This window comes from Jaculus jaculus, chromosome 3 (assembly GCF_020740685.1).
Source record: "Jaculus jaculus isolate mJacJac1 chromosome 3, mJacJac1.mat.Y.cur, whole genome shotgun sequence".
In the NCBI taxonomy this organism is placed as follows: domain Eukaryota; kingdom Metazoa; phylum Chordata; class Mammalia; order Rodentia; family Dipodidae; genus Jaculus; species Jaculus jaculus.
This window is the reverse complement of record NC_059104.1, coordinates 120,696,552-120,718,502: the sequence shown is the minus strand read 5'-3', so window position 1 is coordinate 120,718,502 and position 21,951 is coordinate 120,696,552. Positions and strand designations below refer to the sequence as shown.

General features: G+C 35.9%; 1 protein-coding gene across 2 annotated transcripts; it reads right to left on the bottom strand.

Moving 5' to 3' along the window:
* Nucleotides 1-31: 31 nt before the first annotated feature.
* On the bottom strand, nucleotides 32-21,525 carry Fam76b (family with sequence similarity 76 member B). Of its 2 annotated transcripts, none has more exons than XM_004661922.2 (10): nucleotides 21,227-21,525; nucleotides 20,472-20,536; nucleotides 18,852-18,906; nucleotides 17,531-17,686; nucleotides 15,352-15,551; nucleotides 11,655-11,702; nucleotides 11,402-11,482; nucleotides 10,629-10,764; nucleotides 7,418-7,519; nucleotides 32-1,118 (listed from the first exon to the last, which is right to left on the bottom strand). In XM_004661922.2, the coding sequence occupies exons 1-10, from the start codon at nucleotides 21,311-21,313 to the stop codon at nucleotides 1,029-1,031; spliced, it is 1,020 nt and encodes a 339-aa protein (XP_004661979.1). In that variant the 5' UTR covers nucleotides 21,314-21,525; the 3' UTR covers nucleotides 32-1,028. The 2 variants fall into 2 exon arrangements, with proteins under 2 accessions (XP_004661979.1, XP_045001427.1); XM_045145492.1 differs by having other exon boundaries at nucleotides 10,629-10,761.
* Between the last annotated feature and the right edge of the window lie 426 nt (nucleotides 21,526-21,951).

Below are 21,951 nucleotides of genomic sequence, written 5' to 3'. Positions count from 1 at the left end.
AAAAAATAAAGTAAAACACATAAACCACATATAAAAATGAAGCCATATAACATAAGAAATAAAATTTTTCTATCAGAACAAGTTAAAGTTAAATTTTTTTGGAAAGTATTTCAACATAATTAAGTGAATTCCATGAATGGCATCCCTTATCACAGAGAAAAAAGCCAAAATTCATCTAAAGTCTATATGCATTATCAGTTAATATGCAACTTTAGGCATGTTACTAACAATTTCGAATTCTTTTGAAATAGGCTCCTGTACATACACACTTATATACAAACATTTATTAACATGATTTTAAACAAACTATGTACAAAAAGATCAGCATTCCTATAAATAAAAACATTAGGTGGCAAAAAGGCACTTGTAAGTAAAAATCTACAGTTTTTACAAAACAGAAACACATTTTACCTTGGATACTGTACATTAAACATGAATTCCAATAACAATAATGAAAATGTTAGGTTACTAAACTAATGTTAGTGATGTAACTTTTAAAAGCGTATTTACATATACTCTAAAGTTGTTCTTTTAATAAAAAGCACCATGATTTTCACCTAAATTCGTGTTTATGTGAAGTAAAAATACAACTACCAAAAGCCAGTGTTCACCATTTTCCATGTTTAAAAGTTCAATTTCTAAATTGAAAACTATTTGAAAGTAGCATAGTGTTAAAATAAAACAAAACCCCTGCTGCTCTGAATTCTTTAAACCACACCTACTCCATTATTGCAAGTTGCATTTTATAAGGAGTACTACTCATGCACTCCTTTACAAGTGTTAACTACTATTGCTGGCAAAAACGTTTCTGGATATCAAATAATTAAAAAGTTACTCCAAACCAGTTGAAGTTTTATCTGAATGTTTTACAACTTAAAAAATGTATATCAGTTACAAAAGTGAATAAGAAACACACCAAGTCATGTGGTGTGTAAAAATATTTTTCCACTACACAGAATTTAAGGGTTTCACAGATTATTGTCCCCCAAATTTACACTGTAAGCATGAACACTAAATAAATTACTTTTTCAAGGAGATGTTAGTATGCTTCCACTTTTGTCAAACTTTTTACCCTTTGACAATGCTGCAACCTGTTTGAGTAGTTCTCTGTTTTTGGCCTGTGAGAGACAAAAATTCAAGATTTAAAATGTTTGAAATCAGTTCCAGTCATGCTGAAGACTACTACTTACTTAAGTACTGTTTTTCTAGTCATGTTACAAAAATCTCATTAAACCACTAACAAATAAGAACATACTACTTATATTTAGGTCATTCATAGGTTAGATATGTAAAGAAAAATTCTAGATTGGCCAATTTGGTGCAGTATCAAGGTAAATGTCCAAAGATAATTGTCACAAGAAGTACATCCACAAAGAAGGTTCAAATTTAAAGCAGGAAGAAAGTATTGGCTCTTTAAAAAGAAAGCTATTAAAATTACATTTACTAATTCAGTAAAGAATGAGTCACTGTGTTTATTTGGGAGGAATATTTCCTAGAAAGCAGCATGAAATCTTTCATTTGATGTTTATCATTATGTAGGAAAAGCTAAGAGATTGTTTTGTGCAACATATTATAGCTTTACAAAAGACCCCTTTGTGTGTGCACATCTTCAGTATGTATAGATGCACATGCACTGTGTGTGAAGGAGAGTGGAAAACATTGGGTGTCCTTCTCTACTGCTCTTCCATCTTACTTCCTTGAAAAAGGGTTCCTGTCTGAACCCACAGCTTATGCTGTTTTTGCTTATTTCTGTTGTTGTTTTGGTTTTTTCCAGTTAGACTGGTTGACCAACAAGTCCTGCTCAGTTCTAGGGTTTCAGCCATATTTATGTGAGTGCTGGGAATTGAACTCAGGTCTTCATGCTCATGTAGCAAGTGCTCTTACTTGCTAAGTCATCTCTCTAGCCCCCAACTCCTTTCTTTTTTTTTTTCTTTTTTTTTTTTTTTTTTTTAATTTGAGAGCAACAGACACAGAGAGAAAGAGGGAGAGAGAGAGAATGGGCATGCCAGGGCTTCCAGCCTCTGCAAACAAACTCCAGACGCGTGCGCCCCCTTGTGCATCTGGCTAACGTGGGACCTGGGGAACTGAGCCTCGAACCGGGGTCCTTAGGCTTCACAGGCAAGCACTTAACCGCTAAGCCATCTCTCCAGCCCCCCAACTCCTTTCTTAATATATGTGTGTGTACACATGTGCACACGTGTTCATGTAAGTGCAGGTACACACGTACCACAACACACATATTGAGTTCAGAGAATTTTCAAGTGTTGGTCCTGGCCTTTAACTTTGTTTTAGCCAGGGCCTATCACTATTTGCTACTACATTTGACAGACAAGCTGATTTGCGAGGCTCTGGGGGTGTCTCCTTTCTCCACTTCACTGTAGAATAGACACTTGTGCCATAGTGTTCTGTGTTATGAGGGTTCTAAGGATATGAACTTAGGTATTCACATTTGCATGGCAAGTAATTAATCTACTGAGTTGTCTCCTCGACTGTAATTTTGCCCTTTTAAGTATCCATCAAAACTGCTCCTGAATTTTTTTTTTCTATTTTTATTTATTTGTGAGCGAGAAGAAGGGAAGGAGGGAGCAGGGAATAGAATGGGTGCTCCAGGGCTTCCTGCCACTGTAAATGAACTCCAGACCCATGGAGTCCAGATCTATGCCTTATGCATCTGGTTTACATGGGTCCTGGGAAATTGAACCTAGGTCCTTTGGCTTTGCAGGCATACACCTTAACCGTTAACCCGTTGTGCCAGCCCTGCTACTGATTTTTAATTTGTCACAAGACATTTGGCACTTGCTTTGGCATGATCTAAGTAGTGTCGTGCCATTGTTTCAAGAAAAATACAAATTTTTTCAAAGACTCAAAATTTTATCTTGCCAATAATATGAACTTGCACTTCACTATAAAATGTCCTATCCGGGCTGGAGAGATGGCTTAGCGGTTAAGTGCTTGCCTGTGAAGCCTAAGGACCCCGGTTCGAGGCTCGGTTCCCCAGGTCCCACGTTAGCCAGATGCACAAGGGGGCGCACGCGTCTGGAGTTCGTTTGCAGAGGCTGGAAGCCCTGGTGTGCCCATTCTCTCTCTTCCTCTATCTGTCTTTCTCTCTGTCTGTCACTCTCAAATAAAAAAAAAAAAAAAAATTTAAAATGTCCTATCCATCACTGACAAGGACATTGCCAAGATCAATGATCCAAATGTGTCACTGATGACTGCTACTATTTGTGAAACACTATGTAAATAGGGACCTTTAAGGGAGTATTTTCATAATTTCTATGCCATTGCCACTTTGCAGTCTACCTGTGGACTCTTAAATGTAAATAATAGAAAGTTTAGAACCTGAGCACTACTCTATAAAAATAAAATTTGAAAATAAATCCTCGGCAAACACTGGGAAATTACTTTGCAAAGTTTCAAAATTTTTGATCTAGACTGATTTTTTAAACTTTATTGCTTTATTTTCTACTCAAATTTTAGCTTTGTTGGCTAGAATATACTCTGCATCACACCTTACTTTCATGACATGCTTTTCCAAGTTGTACTATCATCCCTCACCATTTCTCTAGCTTTCCAATTTAACACCCATGACCTCTAAAATGCCACCTTGAATAAGCAATCCAGTCACTTTTAAAATTTATTGTAAAGCAGAGAGAAAACGAATGGACACATCAGTGCCTTTTGCCACTGAAAACGAACTCCAGATGATGTGTCATTTTGTGCGTCTGGCTTTATGTGTATAAAAGGGATTTGAACTCAGGCCATCTGGGTTTGAAAGCAAGCACCTTTTAACTGTTTGGACATCTTTCCAACCATCCAGTCATTTTTGTTTGGCTTCATTACTAGGCTTGTCCTATTCTATAGGTATTATGTTACTAAGGTGGTTAAGGAAGTTCCAGTTTCAAATTCAAAACCAATTTCAAATCTAGAAAACCAACCTAACTTGAATAAAGTTTTATTTTCATTTCAAATAGTTTTAGCAAGGCATGGTGGCATACGTCTGTAATCCTAGCACTTCAGAGGCTGAGGTGGAACAAATATAGGTACTTGGTGATTTATGGACCAGGTATAATATAAAACAAGACCCTGACTCAAGAAGAAACAACAAATAATAATGAAATGCCTAAATAGTCTGAGAAAATAAGAAGACAAGCCAAGTGATAACCCCTGGAACCGGAAATACAATAGTACATTTATAGCCATGCACTTCATTACTCTGCTGACCAATCTGATAAACAACTGTAAATCATGGGTAGCTACGTGCCACTTTATCTTTATGCTTAAGATAGGAAACATCAGAAACAAACTTCAAACTATAAAATTATGAAAAATATTTACAAATTTGCTTCAGAGAATGTCAGTTACATTTATTTATTGACATATCAAATAATTAAAAAGTGGAATCTTCCAATGTTCTCTTCATAATCAAGGAAAACTGAACTTATAATTCCTCATTCTAAATGTGAAATGCAAGAAATTACATCTTAGGTCTTGAAAAAAGTTTTTCTTAATATCTTTACAGTTAACCTTAAACTTTATATAGTTTTCTTTTTACATCACTAAATTTGTTAAACAACTATGTACCAAAAATAACATATGAATTGTTAAATGGGCAAATCTAAATCTTATTCTAGTAGATTAAGTAAGAATTTCACAATGCAGTATTTAAATGAAATTTAATAGCATGAAATTTTTTATTCTAAAAATGTATCATACATCCTACTGAAGTCAGTAAAATTAATTTAACTTTTCAACATGTCAGACATTTAGAAATATTAGCCTAAAGGAATACTGCAAGCAAGAATCACACAGATCCTGCTTTAAATCCTGGTTCTATCACTTACCTCCTGTGTAACCTAGAGTATTATTTTCTAATTTTAACATAACAACCCCACACTCACGTAAGTGACATGAAAAAGCTAATCAAACAGCTACAGTAACTGATTCATAGCAGGCTCTCAAATGTTAGCTTTTAGCCTCATTTCTAACGTAAGAGCATAGTGTGCACTTGGTCTGATTGGTATTCAGAAGACATCTGACACCAGTTTGAGGAAGAAGTTTGGTGTTTACTCCCAAGTTAGCTTAGAATATTTTAACAGCCATTAGAGCAATATAAATTTTGTTTGTGTTCAATTCTTTACCACATACTGTTTTAAGAAAATAGCCAGATGGGGTAGGGTGCATCTCTAAGTCTAGCATTTGGAAGCTGAGAAAGTAAAATTCTGAGTCTAAGGCCATTCTGGGTTTTGTTATGAAACATCACCTCAGAAAAATTATAAATTTACTGTTTACTCAGCTCAGTAAAGAATGCTACAAGTAATTGGTTCCTAAGGGGAATAGGTTAAATTTACTCTTAGCTATAAAAGAACAGCTATATTATTTATTACTTAATATATTACCATTATATTTTATGTTATAAAATATATACATATATTATAAATATTATATTATATAATTATAATTAATATATTATTAATAAATTGTAGTATTTGAGCAATCTCAAAATGTACAGGGAAGTAGTGTGCTCACAGAATTTAATAGAAACTCTTGAGTAACCTGAGGTTGCCTATAAACCAATGCAGAACAGGCAAAACTGAGACAGAAGATTCAAGTTTCTATGGTCTACTTATTAATTATCTGACCAGAGTTTCTAACTTGATTGTTGTAAGGAGAAAATAAAGACAGAAAATAACACTGAAGTTGTCCTATTTCTGCATGAATATTAGCTACAATGTAATTATATGAAACCAGCTAAGAGGGATGTAGGCTTAAGATATCAATCAGGCTAAAGTAAAGAAGGTTCTCTGTTTTTTGTTTTTTCTCTAGGTAGGGTCTCACTCTAGCCCAGGCTGACCTGGAATTCACTCTGTATTCTCAGGGTGGTTTCGAACTCATGATGATTCTTCTACCTCTGCCTTCTGAGTGTTAGGATTAAAGGCATGCGCCACCACACACAGCAGTTCTCTTCTTTTGAGCAGTGGGGCATACCCAGTTAAATCATACCTAAGTACTGCTCATAGTTGTGGTTATTCTGTGATCTCACCATGGATTTAACTTAAGAGCTTTGGTTATATATTGGATTCAAGCGGCTGATTATATTGGGAATCACTCAGCATAACCCAGTAAGAATGTAATAAACATTAACTGTTGGTGATTGCCAACAGTAAATACTGTACAAGACCTTCAGTGTATGATAAGGGCAGATGATGTCAGATGCATTTCCAGAATTACCACTCACCAGCCAAACTATTTGAATAATTTGTTTGTCTTAGATTTTGTGAGAGGTTACTCCTCTTCAAAATTCCTTTTAATAGTAAGACCAGGACATGTGTACTTTGAATTTTAGCAGGTACCTACCATTTTGCTCAGCTTAGGAGGAATAGCAAATATCTTTTGTTGTTATGAGAAAGCATACAAAACTCACAAGGAACAAAAGCATGATGCAATTGTTATTTCTTCCTTTTAAAGCTGTACTCTTCCATCAAATAAAAAAAATCTGTACAATAGCATCATCTGTATGTTTAAAACTTAAAACTTTTTAGTTTTAGGGGCTGATCTCAGTGGTAGAGCACCTGTCTAGCATGTGTAAGGAGCTGGGTTTGTTCCCTAGCACTGCAAAAATGAATGACTGAAATGAAAATTAAACAAACTCAACCTTTATCTCTGTTACTCAAAGACTTCAATTCTCAATGGAAGAATTTATAGAGAAAGTGTCATTTAATTTAATGTAGTTTCACTTCTCAATTTATGAAACCTAAGTAAAAATGAGTTTTAGTGAGAGAATCATCTGCTTCTATCCCAGGTGCTCACTATCCTTGATTGAATACAAATCATCGGGTTCTGCCGTCTTTGCTACCGTTGTGACTCTCCATTTGATCATGCAGTATTTTGTATATTTAAGAGGATTTAATAGACTTTGCAATACTATGAGCCTGAGGTGGATGAACAGCTGTTGCTGGCATAGAGTTTGGCAGCTGTAACCATAAGCTAAGTGCACTGTCTTGACTTACAGCACTTACATATAGCACACATTTCCTTCAGACATGGTCTCTGAGATTTGGGTTTTCTGTATCCACCTCCTTTCCCATTATCTCAAGGGAAACTAGAAGAATAATTACTACTACAACCCTTATTTCCACCCTAGTGTCACAAATTGATACTCTGCTTTTAGTTCAATAATCAAATGAATATATTCCAAATGTTTCCTGGATATCCCAATTCAAGTTTAGGCATACGTTTTTAGGATAAATGCACTGAATCACCTCTCAAGTGATTTCAAGAGTAAGACCTCACAAAGTAAACATTAAAACTGACAATGCATAAAATATGCACAAAATGGAGTTAAAATCAACCCAAGTAAATGAATGCTATTATTCTGGTTTAGCTCTTCATGCCTAACACTAAACTTAACATCATTTACCTGAAGTTGTTCCACAGTTTCTTTGTGAGCTTTTTCCATACTGTTCATCTTTGTTCTCAAATTTGACTCTTGGTACTGAAAGTCTGCCTTTAGTTCAGTTAACTGAGATTAAGAGAAAAACATTATATACACATATCTTTATATATCCCCATACACACTATTTAAATATTCTTCATAGTAGACTCCTATTTACTATAAAGTGGATGACACCACTAGTAGTTTCTTGAGATTTACCTTCTATCTATAATAGCTTTTGCGAAATGGTGATTTGCCATTCTCTGCAACAGTATGATTTTCAAGTTAAGAAAGTATCTATCTAGAGCCGGGCGTGGTGGCGCATGCCTTTAATCCCAGCACTCGGGAGGCAGAGGTAGGAGGATTGCCATGAGTTCAAGGCCACCCTGAGATGACAGAGTTAATTCCAGGTCAGCCTGGACCACAGTGAGACCCTACCTCGAAAAACAAAACAAAACAAAAAAAAAAAAAAAAAAGAAAGTATCTATCTGAACATTTGAGAAGTTGTTTTTTTCAGGAAACATGCTTTATTGATCACATTTTGACACTGGTATGGCAATAAAAAAGCTTAATGGCTATTATCTGGAGTTCATTTGCAACAGCTGGAGGCCCTGGTGTACCCATTCTCTCTTCTCTCTCTATGTCTCAAATAGGTAATAAAATATTTTTTAAAAATGGCCTGGAATGATGGTTCACTCCTTTAATATCTGCACTTGAAGGGCTGAGGCAGAAGAATCCATGAACTAAAGGCCAGCCTGGGCTAGAATGAGACCCTGCTTCAAAAGAAAATAAATAAAAATTAAACAAAAAGTTGTTACAAAAAAAGTAGTAGTTGTTAGATAATTTCATTAACTGAACTATGCAGAAATGATTTCAAGTTATTTTAAATGTCTGGCCTTATGTGAGCTTTATAAATTTGTGTATTTCTTCTTAATTACCCAGTATCTAGTAAAGGAAAAGGCTCAGATCAGCCAAAGGACAGAAGTCACAGTATCTCATACTTATCTTTCCAAATGAAAGGCTCTGCTTTTGTCAAATTCATGTATAAGTTTTCTTATTATTACAGAATTTCTGCTCTGCAAGGCTAGTTCATGGCAGATCAACCAATACTGTAGTCACTGCACTGTGAGTTTCACCCAGACTGTGAACTTCAGGAAGACAAGACTATGTTTGTCTTTGCATCCTTCTGATCTAGTACAGCATGGCTCTAGAAGTCACTCAATAACCATGAAGGGCAGGAAAATAACTTAATTGTATTAATTAGGTTTATAAAACAAAATGTGCATACTCATGTTAGATTCATAATTCCTTCCCAAACAACATGGCTAATTTTAAAGCCCCTCCTTTTAAGGAAACATTAACAAAAGGAGAAAGTTTCAAATGAATAACTATTGTAGAATAGTCATACTGCTATGTAAAGAAATCTGAACAAGTCAGCTTCCTGCAATTTATTAATACCAGGTTTGGAGATTATTGCTACTTTGAAGTAAATGTGGCATTAAACTTTGTTGAGGTTAATATAGATATACTTGGTTTTGGGTAAGAAGTGTACAAAGTTTTATGCACAGAATACATTTCCATAAAAGTCATTAACTAAAACCACTATCAAAAAAGACTATAGAACAAATATCAAATTTTACCTTTAACGTAAATGCTAATTTTCATATACTAATCTTAAAATAAGACACATAGTAAAATAGACAGCATACTAAACAAAGAATGAGAAAACTGTCGTTAATGTAACCAGTTCTAAGTGCCATAAAATAAAAGCCCACTCAGAATTCAGTACCACTATGGCACTGAGAGACATATAATTCATAAACTTATTCATAATCATGTCTGATTCAAAAACTGAAATGCTTTTAATGTTCTTCTGCATGTTTGTCTAAAACAGGTCCAAGTACATTGTCTGAAATTAAACAACATGTACAAATGTAAACTTTGCTGCTCATCTAATTATCACAATCATTTCATAAGATAGTATTGAAGCTTTTTCCATTTTTTAAATTTTTATTTATTATAAGAGGGGCAGACAGAGAAAGAATGGGAGCACCAGGGCCTCTAAGCTTCTGCAGACAAACTCCAGACATATGCACTACCCTGTGCATCTGGCTTATGTGGGTCCTGGGGAATTCAAAGTGGGTTTTTTGGTTTTGCAGGCAAATACCTTAATTACTAAACTATCTCTCCAACCTGTATTTAACCTTAAAAAAAAAAAATTAAGCACATATGTCTGTATGTGTGCATGCATGTGCATGGAGGCCAAAGGTCAACACTGGGGTGTTTTCCTCAGTTGCTCTTCACTTTACTCAGGGAGATTTCACCTTATTTATTGAGTAGGAGCCTCTCACTAAACCCAGAGCTCATTTATTCAGCTGGTCAGCCCTAGTTTCCACCTCTGAGCTAAGGTGTGTGCCACCATGCAAAGCATTTGTGTAGGTTCTGAGGATCTCAACTCAGGCCCTCATGTTTATGCAACAAGCACTTTACCAACTGAGCCACCTCCCCAGTTCTGAAGCTCTTATTTTTAAAATGAGAAAACAGATGCCAATACAATGAAAGTACTCTATTCAAGGCCAAACAGAAAACTATTAAAACCAGAAGTTAAGCCAAAATACTACTAAATGACTGCCAAACTTGTGTCTTGCTCTGTGCCTGGCTATTGTGTTTTTATATAATCATAATCATAAATCTGTCTGTAATTCTGTTAGCATTCTACCACTTGTCGCTAACATGATATTCTTGGACTTAAAAACGAGAAACTAAGCACTATATACCTTCTTAAAATATGACCTTTGACATCTATTACTAATTGTACTGTTACTTTTCATCAGTTATTTGATACAAGTTGATATAAAGACATGATAAATATACATCAAAGACTACATTTAATTGCATTTGAAATCATAAGAATTAATGATATTCCATTTACCTCATTTAAAAATTATTAATATATTGGGCCTATTTTAAATTTTCATGCTTACCAAAAAACTAATTAACTTTCAGTTTATTCTTAGAACTACAAAACTTCAAAAAGACCATTTTTGCTTATCTTCATGAAATGGCTAATATTCTAATTTGGGCTCTGTAGTTGGTCTTATAAGTCATGTATAACATAGTAAAATAAGAAGAATTCACAATTATGAAGCAAATGTCAATACGTAAATTACTGGGTTTCACTGAACCACTTTCTTACCTTTTTATCTTTTTCTAAAATGGTCTGGTCTCTTTGCTGCAAGAGACGCTTAAGTGACATCACTTCTTCTTTCAGTTGACTTATTAGGACAAAATTGTCTGTTCCCCCACTATCTGCTGACTGATTTATAGAGCTACTAAAAAGAAAAAAGTAAAACACAGTTACATAAAGTAGAAGGAAAATTAGCAGATGTTCAAATTGCATAAATTAGACAATTCCACAAACATCCTTAAGGCTAATGCAAAAAAATATGTACCTGACAGAAATGGATGCAACTGGCAAATTACCTTACTAATGGCACACATTACATACACCTGCAGAAATATAATTCAGTATTAGCTTTTAGGGGGTCAATACTTCTAGTGTAAAGCAATAGGCAGCCAATTTGTACAGTAACATCAGCAAACTTTTGGCTAATGAACTAAAACAAAGTCACACTAATAATATTTTTAAACCTACAACATTTTTTAAGCAGGTCAATTTAAAAATATCACAATCAGATTCATGTTCCTCTGAAGAACAATTAAGATAATGTTCTTTACTCAGATGCTTCTTTTCAAAACCCAAATTTATTCCCAATTGTAACAGTATAGTTCAGTGCCACTTTCTTATTGCCAAAATTATTTAATTATGGTTTATGTTCTAGGTGAGTCAAATAAGTCATAGTGTAAAAGACTCATGTTTCTATTCTCATTCTTTCATCTTATAATAATATGCAACTGCAAATGTACAACCAAGTTGAGTTGAATAGCAATAGAGAAATTCTCATTTACCTATCTCCATTAGATGGCTTAGATTCCAATTTGGGTTTTTTCTTTGGAGTTTCATTCTGAATTGCTGCAGAGGATTTATGGCTGAAAACACACATCAGTCAAATTAATTCAAGTAGCAAGGTGCATCACATATTCAGTTATTTTTCTTAGTAAATATTGTATCACTAATTTAAGTCTAAGTAACAAATTTAAGAGATACCACATTTACAAGAGTATATTTCAAATACTTCAGAAAGTACATTAATGTATTTACCTCTGTTTCCACAGTCCTTGCTCTTGTTCTGGACTTAGATTGCTGATTCTGAAAAATATATAAATGATATCTGATAATAGCATTTATTTACATTAATAACATTCTCAATAAAATCAATTTACATAGGTTATAAACAAAATATTTTTGATTCAGAGAAGCATATTTAAGTTCTCAAACTAATATAATATACCAAATAAATCACATTTTAATAAGATTCATTCTAATCAAACGATTACTAGATATCTAACAATCTTTAAAAGAGGAACAGTGTTATATTAGATTGAAAAACTTTTCTAGGATCTCCATAAATTCAATAAAATCATACCAAGGATTATAGAGTATAAGCAAAAACTACAAGAGGAGTATGTCAAACTTAGGATTCATTATGTCAGCTGTCCTTACTATTTCATATAGCAAATTTGAATCTTTAAAGTTAAGACTTTTCTAAATAATCTTAAGTGTAGCTAATAATTCAAGCTGCTTAAAAAAGTGTGTGAAGCCAGTCAAGGAAATATCTTATTTCTTTGTCTTTTCCTCCAAAGCCTTTAGATCTTTATTTAGTCTGTAGAGAACTCATGATAAAAATATTAAGCGGGCTGAAGAGATGGCTTATAAGGAACCTGCCTGCAAAGTCAAAGGACCCAAGGTTCAATTTCCATGACCCATGTAAGCCATATGCACAAGGTGGTGCATGCATCTGGAATTTGGAGTTTGTTTGCAGCATCTAGAGGCCCTGATGCGGCCATTCTTTCCACCTCTCTCTATCTGCCTTTCTCTCTTTCCCTCAAATAAATATTTTTTAAGAATATGGGGAAGTTTAATAACTGATTTTTAAGTTTTTTAAGGTGTTTTTTTCTTTTTTAATTTGAGAGAAGGGGGGGGAGAGAGAGAGAGAATGGGTATGTCAGGGCCTCTAGCCACTACAAACAAACTCAAACTGGGGTCCTTTGGCTTTGCAGGCAAATGCTTTAACCTCTAAACCATCTCTCCCACCCATAACAACTGATTTTTACTTTGACATATATGCCATATTAACAATCACAATTTAATATGAATGCTACATTTTTCTTTTGAGTTTGAACTTTAATCTCTAACTAATCATCAGTGTATTCACAAAACAAGTATAGAATATCTTTTATGAACAAGAAAGCACACATTTATATAATTTAGTAACACGTAGGCTGTACCCTTATGAAAGTTACATAAAACCCCAGTCCTAGCTTTGCTCAGTAAAATTCCTATCCTAGGTACGTAAGAATATTAAATGAATTATGTATATAAAGAATTTAGTATAGTGTGAACATAAGCAACATATTTGTGTGAGAATAAAAACATTAATATATTTATTCACGTAAATGTCTTTTCTTTTTTATTTGTTTGTTTTGTAAGGGAAAAGTTTCACTCTAGACAGGCTGACCTAGAACTCATTCTGCTGCACTGGCTGGTGTTGAAATCAGCCATCCTCCTACCTCAGCCTCCCTGAGTGCTGGGATTATAGGCATGAGCCTCCACGCCTGGCTCCATGTAAGCTTTTTCAAGAAAAGTAAAAAAAACCATATTCTTAAGAATCAACCAGCTGTAAACGAATACCAAAAACTGGGGAAATAATAACTGTAGTTCCACCAACTTGACTTGCTTTTTACTTGGCAATGAATAATCTTATGTATGCTTGGGTGTTTTAAACAAATTCATTAAAGTATAAGCATCAGTAATAATATTATCACATATCAATAGTACTAACCTTATCTTAAGTAATATCACATTAATATTAATTTATCAGAAACACTTAGAATGTCCACCTTACTTTTTTAAGAGTTCTCCATTCCTGGACCCAACTGATCTTACTTAGTGACAGGCCCCCTACCATAGCCATCACACCTTCAACATTAACCACTCTCTGTTATATTATATATGCTCCTTATAGCTATTCTAATCTACTTAAGATAGGACTCTACAAACTGGTTGCTTGGTCATGAACTTGTTTTTAGCTACCAGATACAAAAGAGTATAATCAGCCCTGTGTATCCTCAGGTTCTGCCTTTGAGGACTCAACCAGATGCAGACAGGAAATGTGTGCCAACCTACTATGGCTGTGTCTGCACTCAACAAGTATAGAATGTTTTTCAACTTTAATGCCTAAACAGCCAAGCATGACAACAATTTATAAAACACACTATATTAGATAGCATAAGTAATCTAGAAATGATTAAAAGTGCATGAGAAAATGTGCATAAGACTGCATGGAAGTAGTAGACCATTTCCTATTAGGGACTTGAGTAATAGGAAATTTTGGTACTTGGCTGTCTTGAACCAATTCACCCAGATAAATTCACTTGGTTTCTTAAATATCAATCAATAAATAAAATAAAATAAACTGAAAGCCAGCACTCCTTTCTCTGTATTCAACAACCTGCTACTCTTACAAGAGATTAGGTTTATGCCACATAATCTAACTCCACAAACATACAAATACTCTGATTTGTTCTTGCACATCATGCTAAGAAAAATTTACCCTTAAAGGACACAGAAAAATAGACATTTTTAGCAGTCTTAGGAGTAGGTTTATCATAAGCCATTATGGCATATATTAGCCATATTTTTTCTTCAAGCAAGAAGATAGATTTATGTTTCTTGGGCTACTTACTCTGATATAAAAAATCACACAACTGACTTCTTCACAATTGCCAAGTTAGAAGTTATTGCAATGCAGTCTACCACTGTCAAGCACAGAAAACAACGCAGCATGGTAGATGTAAGTATCAGTGCCTCAGTAAGTCCTTACACTCTATGAGGTATAGGTATTTGTACACAGCTTATAATCAACTCTTAATAAGACAGAACATATGTGTTGGAAAGGCTGCTTCAGCTTTTAGCATATGAAATTACATTTTAAATAACTATCTGAAATTCTAGATTTCACAGTAAAATTTAGGAAAAAAAATCAAGAAATTCTTCTGAAAATGAGTACACATCATGTCTCTATTTGCATATATATACTACATGTTTCAATGTTGACTTTTCCACAAAGCTAACATTTAAGAAAACTCCTTATGTCATGCAGAGTTAAGATATTACTACTACATAACTTCCCCTTACCCAAAAATCATTGTAAGAATTAAGTAGTTGTCTGTATTTGATTAATGTTCTTACTATGTTTAAACAAACCAACCAGCAAAGTACCAGTAGTCAAAAACATTATTTCTTATACTACTTTGAGGCTCTCCGAGATTAACAATATTTCTATGGGGTTGGGACTTTAGCTCAGTAGTAAAAATAACTCAGAGTCCCTAACACATGCAAAAGAAAGAAAAAGAATGCTCTTATCACGATCTAAATGTTCTAATTTGTACTCTAGAAGACTAAATGTAAAAGGGTACTTCTCAGTCACTAATGTAAAAATGATTTTATTGAAATAAACTGCATGTTTTGACTTAATGTAAGACAATTTTATAGATCAATTCTCGAAGTCTCAGACCTTTATTATCTTTATTATTATTATGATAAGCACCTAAACACATTCCATGTAGGTAATTTTTACTCCTGGCATCAAGTTGGGACCCAGCCACAGACACTTAAAGTTATGATGAACAAGGGCAACCATGTTAGCAACTTTGTTAGCAATTGAAGTAAGCATCAATAAAAACATCAAAATCAATGTCAGGAAAGATTGTAGAAACCAAGATTGTAAAGTACTTACTTGTGATGGCTACTGCTGTGACGATGGTGATGATGGTGGTGGTGGTGGTGGTGTTTTGAATGATGCTGGTCTTTCTCAGTAAGAGATGAAGATGAAGAATTTGAATGTGAAGATCCCAAACTCTTCCTTTGTTCTTTTGTCTTCTGTAAAACTCTCTTGTATGATAAAGTACAAAGCCAGCATAACAACTTTCCATCAACCTTTTAAAAAAAATGTATTAAATTAAGTATACTTGTAAACTGGCTGTAAGTGAAACCAAAAGCTCAAATTCCAGTTAACATTCCACACATGTGCAGAATTCTATGAATGCACATTTCCATGGATTTTTGTAAAAGCAGACAATTTTGAAACTTGGGACAAGGCTTATTAGGGGATTATAAAATTGCTGAGGATGATATATAGACTTGCAGTACAGTTAAGGTATTTTTAATTGGGAGAAACACACCTTTTTACTTATTCCTAGAATTTAAGGACAAGTTGTTGAGATACTGCCAAGTAATCTAGCCTGAATGCTAAGTCATGATGTAATTAATAAATTGATACAGTATTTCCCACAACATTTATGTATTGTGAACTTACAGAAAAACAGGAAAGGTTAAATAACATATACAATCAATTCTCATTATTTTCAGATTTGCCTGTTAAAGCTCATCTGTTAACTCCAAAATCTATATGCAGCATATTTAGTCATTTCATGCAAGTACAATTGCAAGTACAGAGCAGTGAAACACTTGCATCACCAGAGAACAGTCCCTAAGAAAGTAGAGTAACATTCTGTCTTGTCTAGTTATTACTATAAACAACTATCCTTTCCAGTCTATTTAGTGCTATGCTTTTCAAGTTTCTGTGTTTTCTGCTAGTGATTTTTATGTTAAAACTTGTCCCAAAGAATAACGCTGAAGTATCATACAGCATTCTTAAGGCATGATGGACTTGTGGAGAAAATGCATGTTCAATGTTTTATTCCGGCTATTGGCCTGGAGGTCAGTTGAATTTATAGTTGATGTGAGGTATCTTAAGCTTAAGACAATTCATATTAGTAATGTTAACTGACCAAAACATGTTATAACTATAGGCAAGAACTTAATCCTTTATTTCTCTTAGAAGTAATGACATTCACTAACTCAATTTTTCTGGCATTTGTTATTATTATTATTTTTGCTATTGTTGTTTTTCGAGATAGGGTTTCACTCTAGTCCAGGTTGACCTGGAATTCACTATGTAGTCTCAGGTTGGCCTCGAACTCAAAATAATCCTCCTACCTCTGCCTCCTGAGTGCTGGGACTAAAGGCGTGTGCCACCACGCCCAGCTTTGTTTTTGACATTTTATAAATGTTTGTAAATAACGAGAATCAATTGTATGTCATAAAGAGTGAGAGAAAGACACTTCTTTCCAAAATTAAGACAAAACCTATATGACCAAGATAAAGATGCTGTTTTCTGTTTGTTCACACAAGAAGTGCTGGAGGGACATGTCTTACAACTAAGGTACATACATTGCTGTGGGGGGACCTGGGGGAGCCCCTCAAAGAGACAGTCATCCTCCAAATCAACTGAAACTGATAGACAACAGGAGGCCTGTGTGAATGCTGATCAGCAGAGGAATGCCACATGCATACACATAATTATTAAGTCACTGTAGGTAGAGAAAAACAAACAACGGTTTCAAATATGAGCCCATATCAAAAGGCAGAAGACTAACTTTGAATTTTATGTGCTAATGTGCCATCAGATATTTTTCACACTAGCAACTTCAGGTAACTACAAAGTCTCCCAAATTGAGGATAAATAAATGGTGCAGAATAGCTATCAGAGCAAAAAAAAAAATTTTTTTTTTTTAGTTCACAGTTATTTGAGACAGTGTAACTATATTGTCCAGGATGGTCTTTAACTCCTGGGCTCAATGATCCTCCTGCTTCAGCCTCCCAAGGAATAGGGACTACAGATATACACTATCACAGCTGACATAAATTTTTAAAATATCGTGATCCTAACTGATCAATATGAATGCATCTATGATTCATACAAGGACAAAATACACTATCCCTACATTTTAACCATTTTCTTTTAGGGTCCCAAAGAACACTGTGTTGATTAAAATAAGTTTATTGATTAATATAGTAAGTTTCCCACTTGTTTGATGTTTTATTCGAAATTTCATAACATAAATAAAGCATACTTTTCTTCTTCCTTCCTCTTTCCGATCAAAAGCACATTGTTGTTTGCACTGTTCACAGGTCTGAGGTGGTCCATACTTTTTTTCTGAATTTGTGCAACGCTGGCACTTGGTACCAATAAATGCTGCAATTATGTTACAGTACTGACAAGGTTTGGGCTGAAAAAGATAAAATTTTTGTTTAACTGAGCTATTTAAAATATTTAAACTGTTTGCATAAAACATTCAGTATTAGACATATTTTAAGGATTAACAAAGGAAATTGCTAAGTTTTCTGTCAAGTACATATTCAAAGATAATCATCATGTTTCTATTCAACTAATACTTCTGTAGTCATAAAGCTCATACTATCAGAATATTTGAAGATGATTATGAGAAACATACTTATGACTTGTACAATGTTACATTAACACAGAAGCTGCTTAAAAATAATGCTATTTACGTATAGAAATATTTCATGAACGTAGAATGAGAAAATGAAAAATGAAGTCTTATTAGTATATTTGCTTAACTGCTATATCATTTATTCAATTAAAAAACATCATTTGTAGGTTCAAATGATTCAGTAAATATACACAGTATGTGAGTTTTAACTTAAAAGTCCTGGCATAGAGACTGGAGAGATGGCTTAGAGGATAAGGCGCTTGACTGTTGATGCCTAAGGACCCTGGTTTGACAACCCAGAACCCATGTAAGCCAGACACACATGGTGGAGCACATGTCTGGAGATCAAGGCCCTGATACACCGATAACCTTTCTCTTACAAAAAAATAACTTTATACACCCACACACACAATACTGGCATAGGCATCATCAATATAAATTATAACAAACATACCATGATTTTCCTAGATATTAAAAAGACATTTTGGGAAATTATAGAGCTTTAAGGTCAGCACTTTGACCAATCATAAATAGTATCAACAATAGCTATAATATAAACACAATCTGTACTAAGATAACTGACATCAGTTTTGAATAAATACTAACCTGTGCAGTTATATAAGTAGTTTTAAAGATGAAGGAAAAGTTTGATTATACTATTATGGATAAGTAGGTTCTCCATATTAAGGAATTTGCTTAATTTATATTTTATATAATAGCTTCATAAATTTCACATTTAAATTCAGTATAGAGCAATTTATTTTTAAATGTTGTCATTTTCCCATGAAGACTATCAACAAAATACATCTACCATGAAATCTTTTAATATGTTAAAATACCTAAGAAAAGAACATCATGATTTTTTTTTAATGGCACATCTTTGTGGAAGTCAATAATTGGTCAGCAGCAATGACATGAAACGAAAACAAGAGATACTTACTGTCCCAAATTGCTTGACATTCTGAGCACACTTCTTACAAATTGTGTTAGTTTTGCTGCAAAGGAAGTAATATATAGATGATTACATACATGCAACCTTGGGATAACTCACAAAATGCTGAATTAAATAAATAAATGAAACTTACTCTAGCTTACAGCAAATGAAAATGCAAATAATTCAATTTCATGTGTGCATATGCATATGTGTGTATAGGCATGGCATGGCCTCTAGTTGCTACAAACGATGCCAGATTCATACACCACTTTTGGGGTTTGGCTTTATGTGGGGTGGCTAGGGTTGAACCCAGGTCAGGAGGCTTTGAAGCACCTTTAACCATTGAGCCATCTCCCCAGTTCGTACAGCAAGTGTCTTTAAAAACACTGATATGAAGCCGGGCATGGTGGCGCACACCTTTAATCGGGAGGCAGGATTGCTGTGAGTTCGAGGCCACCTTGAGACTACATAGTGAATTCCAGGTCAGCCTGAACTACAGTGAATCCCTACCTTGAAAAAAAAGACGAAACAAACAACCACCCCCCCCACAAAAAAAACACTGATATGTATCAGAATGTGTGGTATGTGTGTAGATGTGCTACAGAAGGGTACATACACTACAGTAGCAGTGAAAGATATCAAGGGTCTTCCTCTTTTATTATCCACCTAATTTATTTGATACAGCTCCCTGTTTTTCAGTTAGACTGGCTGACCAAGGAGCCACAGGGATCTTTCCATTTTCCATTCCCATCAACACTGGGGTTATAGGTGTGTGCTGCCATGCCCAACTCTTTATGTGGATACCTGGGATAGTAACTAGATCTTCCTGCTTGTGCAGCATGTGCACTTACCTACTGAGCTGTTTCCTCAGCTTCAAGTATCATTTAAAACTATATTAAGATTTTTTTAACCCCAATCTATAAGAAATGTTTTAAGTATTATCTTATTTTAGAGACAGGGTCTTGAGACATAACATATAACACACTAGTCTCTTAAGTTGCAGTTCTCCTGCCTCCATCTCTGAAGTGCTGGGATGATAGGTATGAACCACCACACCCAGTTTATTGTGCAATTTTTTAATAAAAGAAAAAGAGCCTCATGTCTACCTTCTAGTTCCAAAGTCCTCACTTTCATTAAGTTAACATATTTATTAATGCACAGCATTAGGCATCCTTGCCAACATAACTTTCCATTCTCCACGTGATGCCCCCACTTTATTTTTAATTAAAATACACTGACTCTTCTCTTAGGCTCTCAAAGTAGAATTGCTTTTCAAAAGTCTGTACTAGTCACACTGATAGAAAGCTAGTAGCTTCACCTTTGGAAGTTAGTTTCTAACACTATAGCTCTTTCCTCAAGCCCATTAACATTTTAAGATTAATTGTATTTGCAATGCTGTTAGCAAGGGTATATATTTTCTATTATAATCCATTAATTTATTCCCATTTTCTCATTTAAATTGAAACTTACATGTAAACATTAGGTTTTTCTAGCTAGCATTCTTTGATCTGTAATGTATAACTTTCAAATTAAAATTATAGAGGTTAAATCATTTTTACATAGTAACACAAATGGAGGAATAGCAGTGCCTCCCCCATTCCTTACACACGTGTTTAAGATACAAACCTCTCTTGTTGAAATTCTGATCTGCAGTAAGTACATTTTACAATAGGATGTGCGATCCGACATTCCTGTAATAAGAAAATATAATCAGTCAGTACCTATCCCAGAACCCAACCCTAGCTCTTCTGGGAGAAATTTCCCAAGCTAGTCAGATGTCTAATACCTCAACAAACCTGGCTGGAAGCGTTAACAACTGGGTGATTTAGCACATCAGTGGCCAGTTACATTTACATAAGGAGGGCATAGGTGTCTTTGTCCTTATTAAATGTGCGTAACATAGTACATCAAAATGAAGAAAGCTGTCGGGGCCGATTTCAGTGGTAGGTAAAACGATGAAACTAGATAATTTTGCACCTTTGCTCAGAGACAGCATCCCGGCTTTAACGAGATGGAGAGTTTCCAATCATAGAGCATTCTCTTCCCTTGGCTTCCTGAGCAGACAAGGTGTAAGCCACCAGCTTGGCCAAGGCTTCGGATCCCTTATACTTCAGGGCCAAAGGAGAGAGCAGGCAAGAAACCGAGACGAAAACCTCTCCACTCCACCGTCTATGCAGCGCGGACAGGTGGCTGCCTCACTAGCCCCACCCGAGACCCGCGGGCCTGGCCGAGCCCGCTCCATCTAGGAAGATACGGTGTCCCGCTAGGTCTTTCCCACCTGATGCCAAGACACCGGGGAAATGGGGACCCGGGGTGAAGAACGGGACGCAGCGCACCCTCGAGAGACGGCAGAGGAACCCTCCCTCCCGGTGTCCACGGACCTTGCAGAGCTGCTGGCCCTGGGAGAGCTCCTCGAAGGGGTAGCGCTGGGTACACTTGGTGCAGGCGTACAGGGCCGAAGCCGCCATCCTGCTCCGGTCTTCTCCGCCGCCGCCCCGGGCCGCGGACCCCACCCCGTCCCCGTTAGGCGTTCACCGGAGCCTCTCTGCCTGAGCTCAAGGCCCCGCGGTCGTCTCCCTCCGCCCACTTCCTCCCCGGACCTCCCGGTGACGCTGTGCCAGCCGCTCCCCACTTAGGCCCCGACAGCGGCGGAGGGAGACGAAGCGGGCGCAGGGATGCGCTTTCGCTGCGCGGCCGCGGATCCGCTTCCTTCTCCCCGTCGCTTCGCCCTTGCTGATTGGTCGCGAGGAACGACGCGCGCCTCTGACGCTCCAGCCGGCCCCAGGCCGCGGTGACGCAGGCAGCGTCCACAAAGAGAGGAAGGCGCGGACCAATCGAAGGCCGATGCTCTTAGCGCGCGAAATCGGCTTCAAAGCGGCTCCGCCCACAGGCCCGGAACGAGGAGTAGTGTAAGGTGTAGGTGAGAGGACCCCACGCCCATTGGACAGAGGTTCGCGATTTGCTCCTCCACCTCTTTCTTTTCCCCCTTAACTTCCTTTGGGCCATATCATTAAGGCCTTCTTATTCCTCTTTGTTATCAGCCCAGATGTCGGTACTTCACCTGGAGAGGCGCCCTCGGCTCAGGGGTGATGTTGAGTCCAAAATG

What these genes read in the sequence shown, in the direction of transcription:
- Fam76b (XM_004661922.2), bottom strand. Translation starts at nt 21,313, where the DNA reads ATGGCGGCTTCGGCCCTGTACGCCTGCACCAAGTGTACCCAGCGCTAC. An exon ending in AGGGCCAGCAGCTCTGCAAG is followed by an intron (nt 20,537 to 21,226) that starts GTCCGTGGACAC and finishes TTCTTATTACAG; the next exon opens with GAATGTCGGATCGCACATCC. An exon ending in TTTTAGAAAAAGATAAAAAG is followed by an intron (nt 7,520 to 10,628) that starts GTAAGAAAGTGG and finishes TCTTAATCTCAG; the next exon opens with TTAACTGAACTAAAGGCAGA.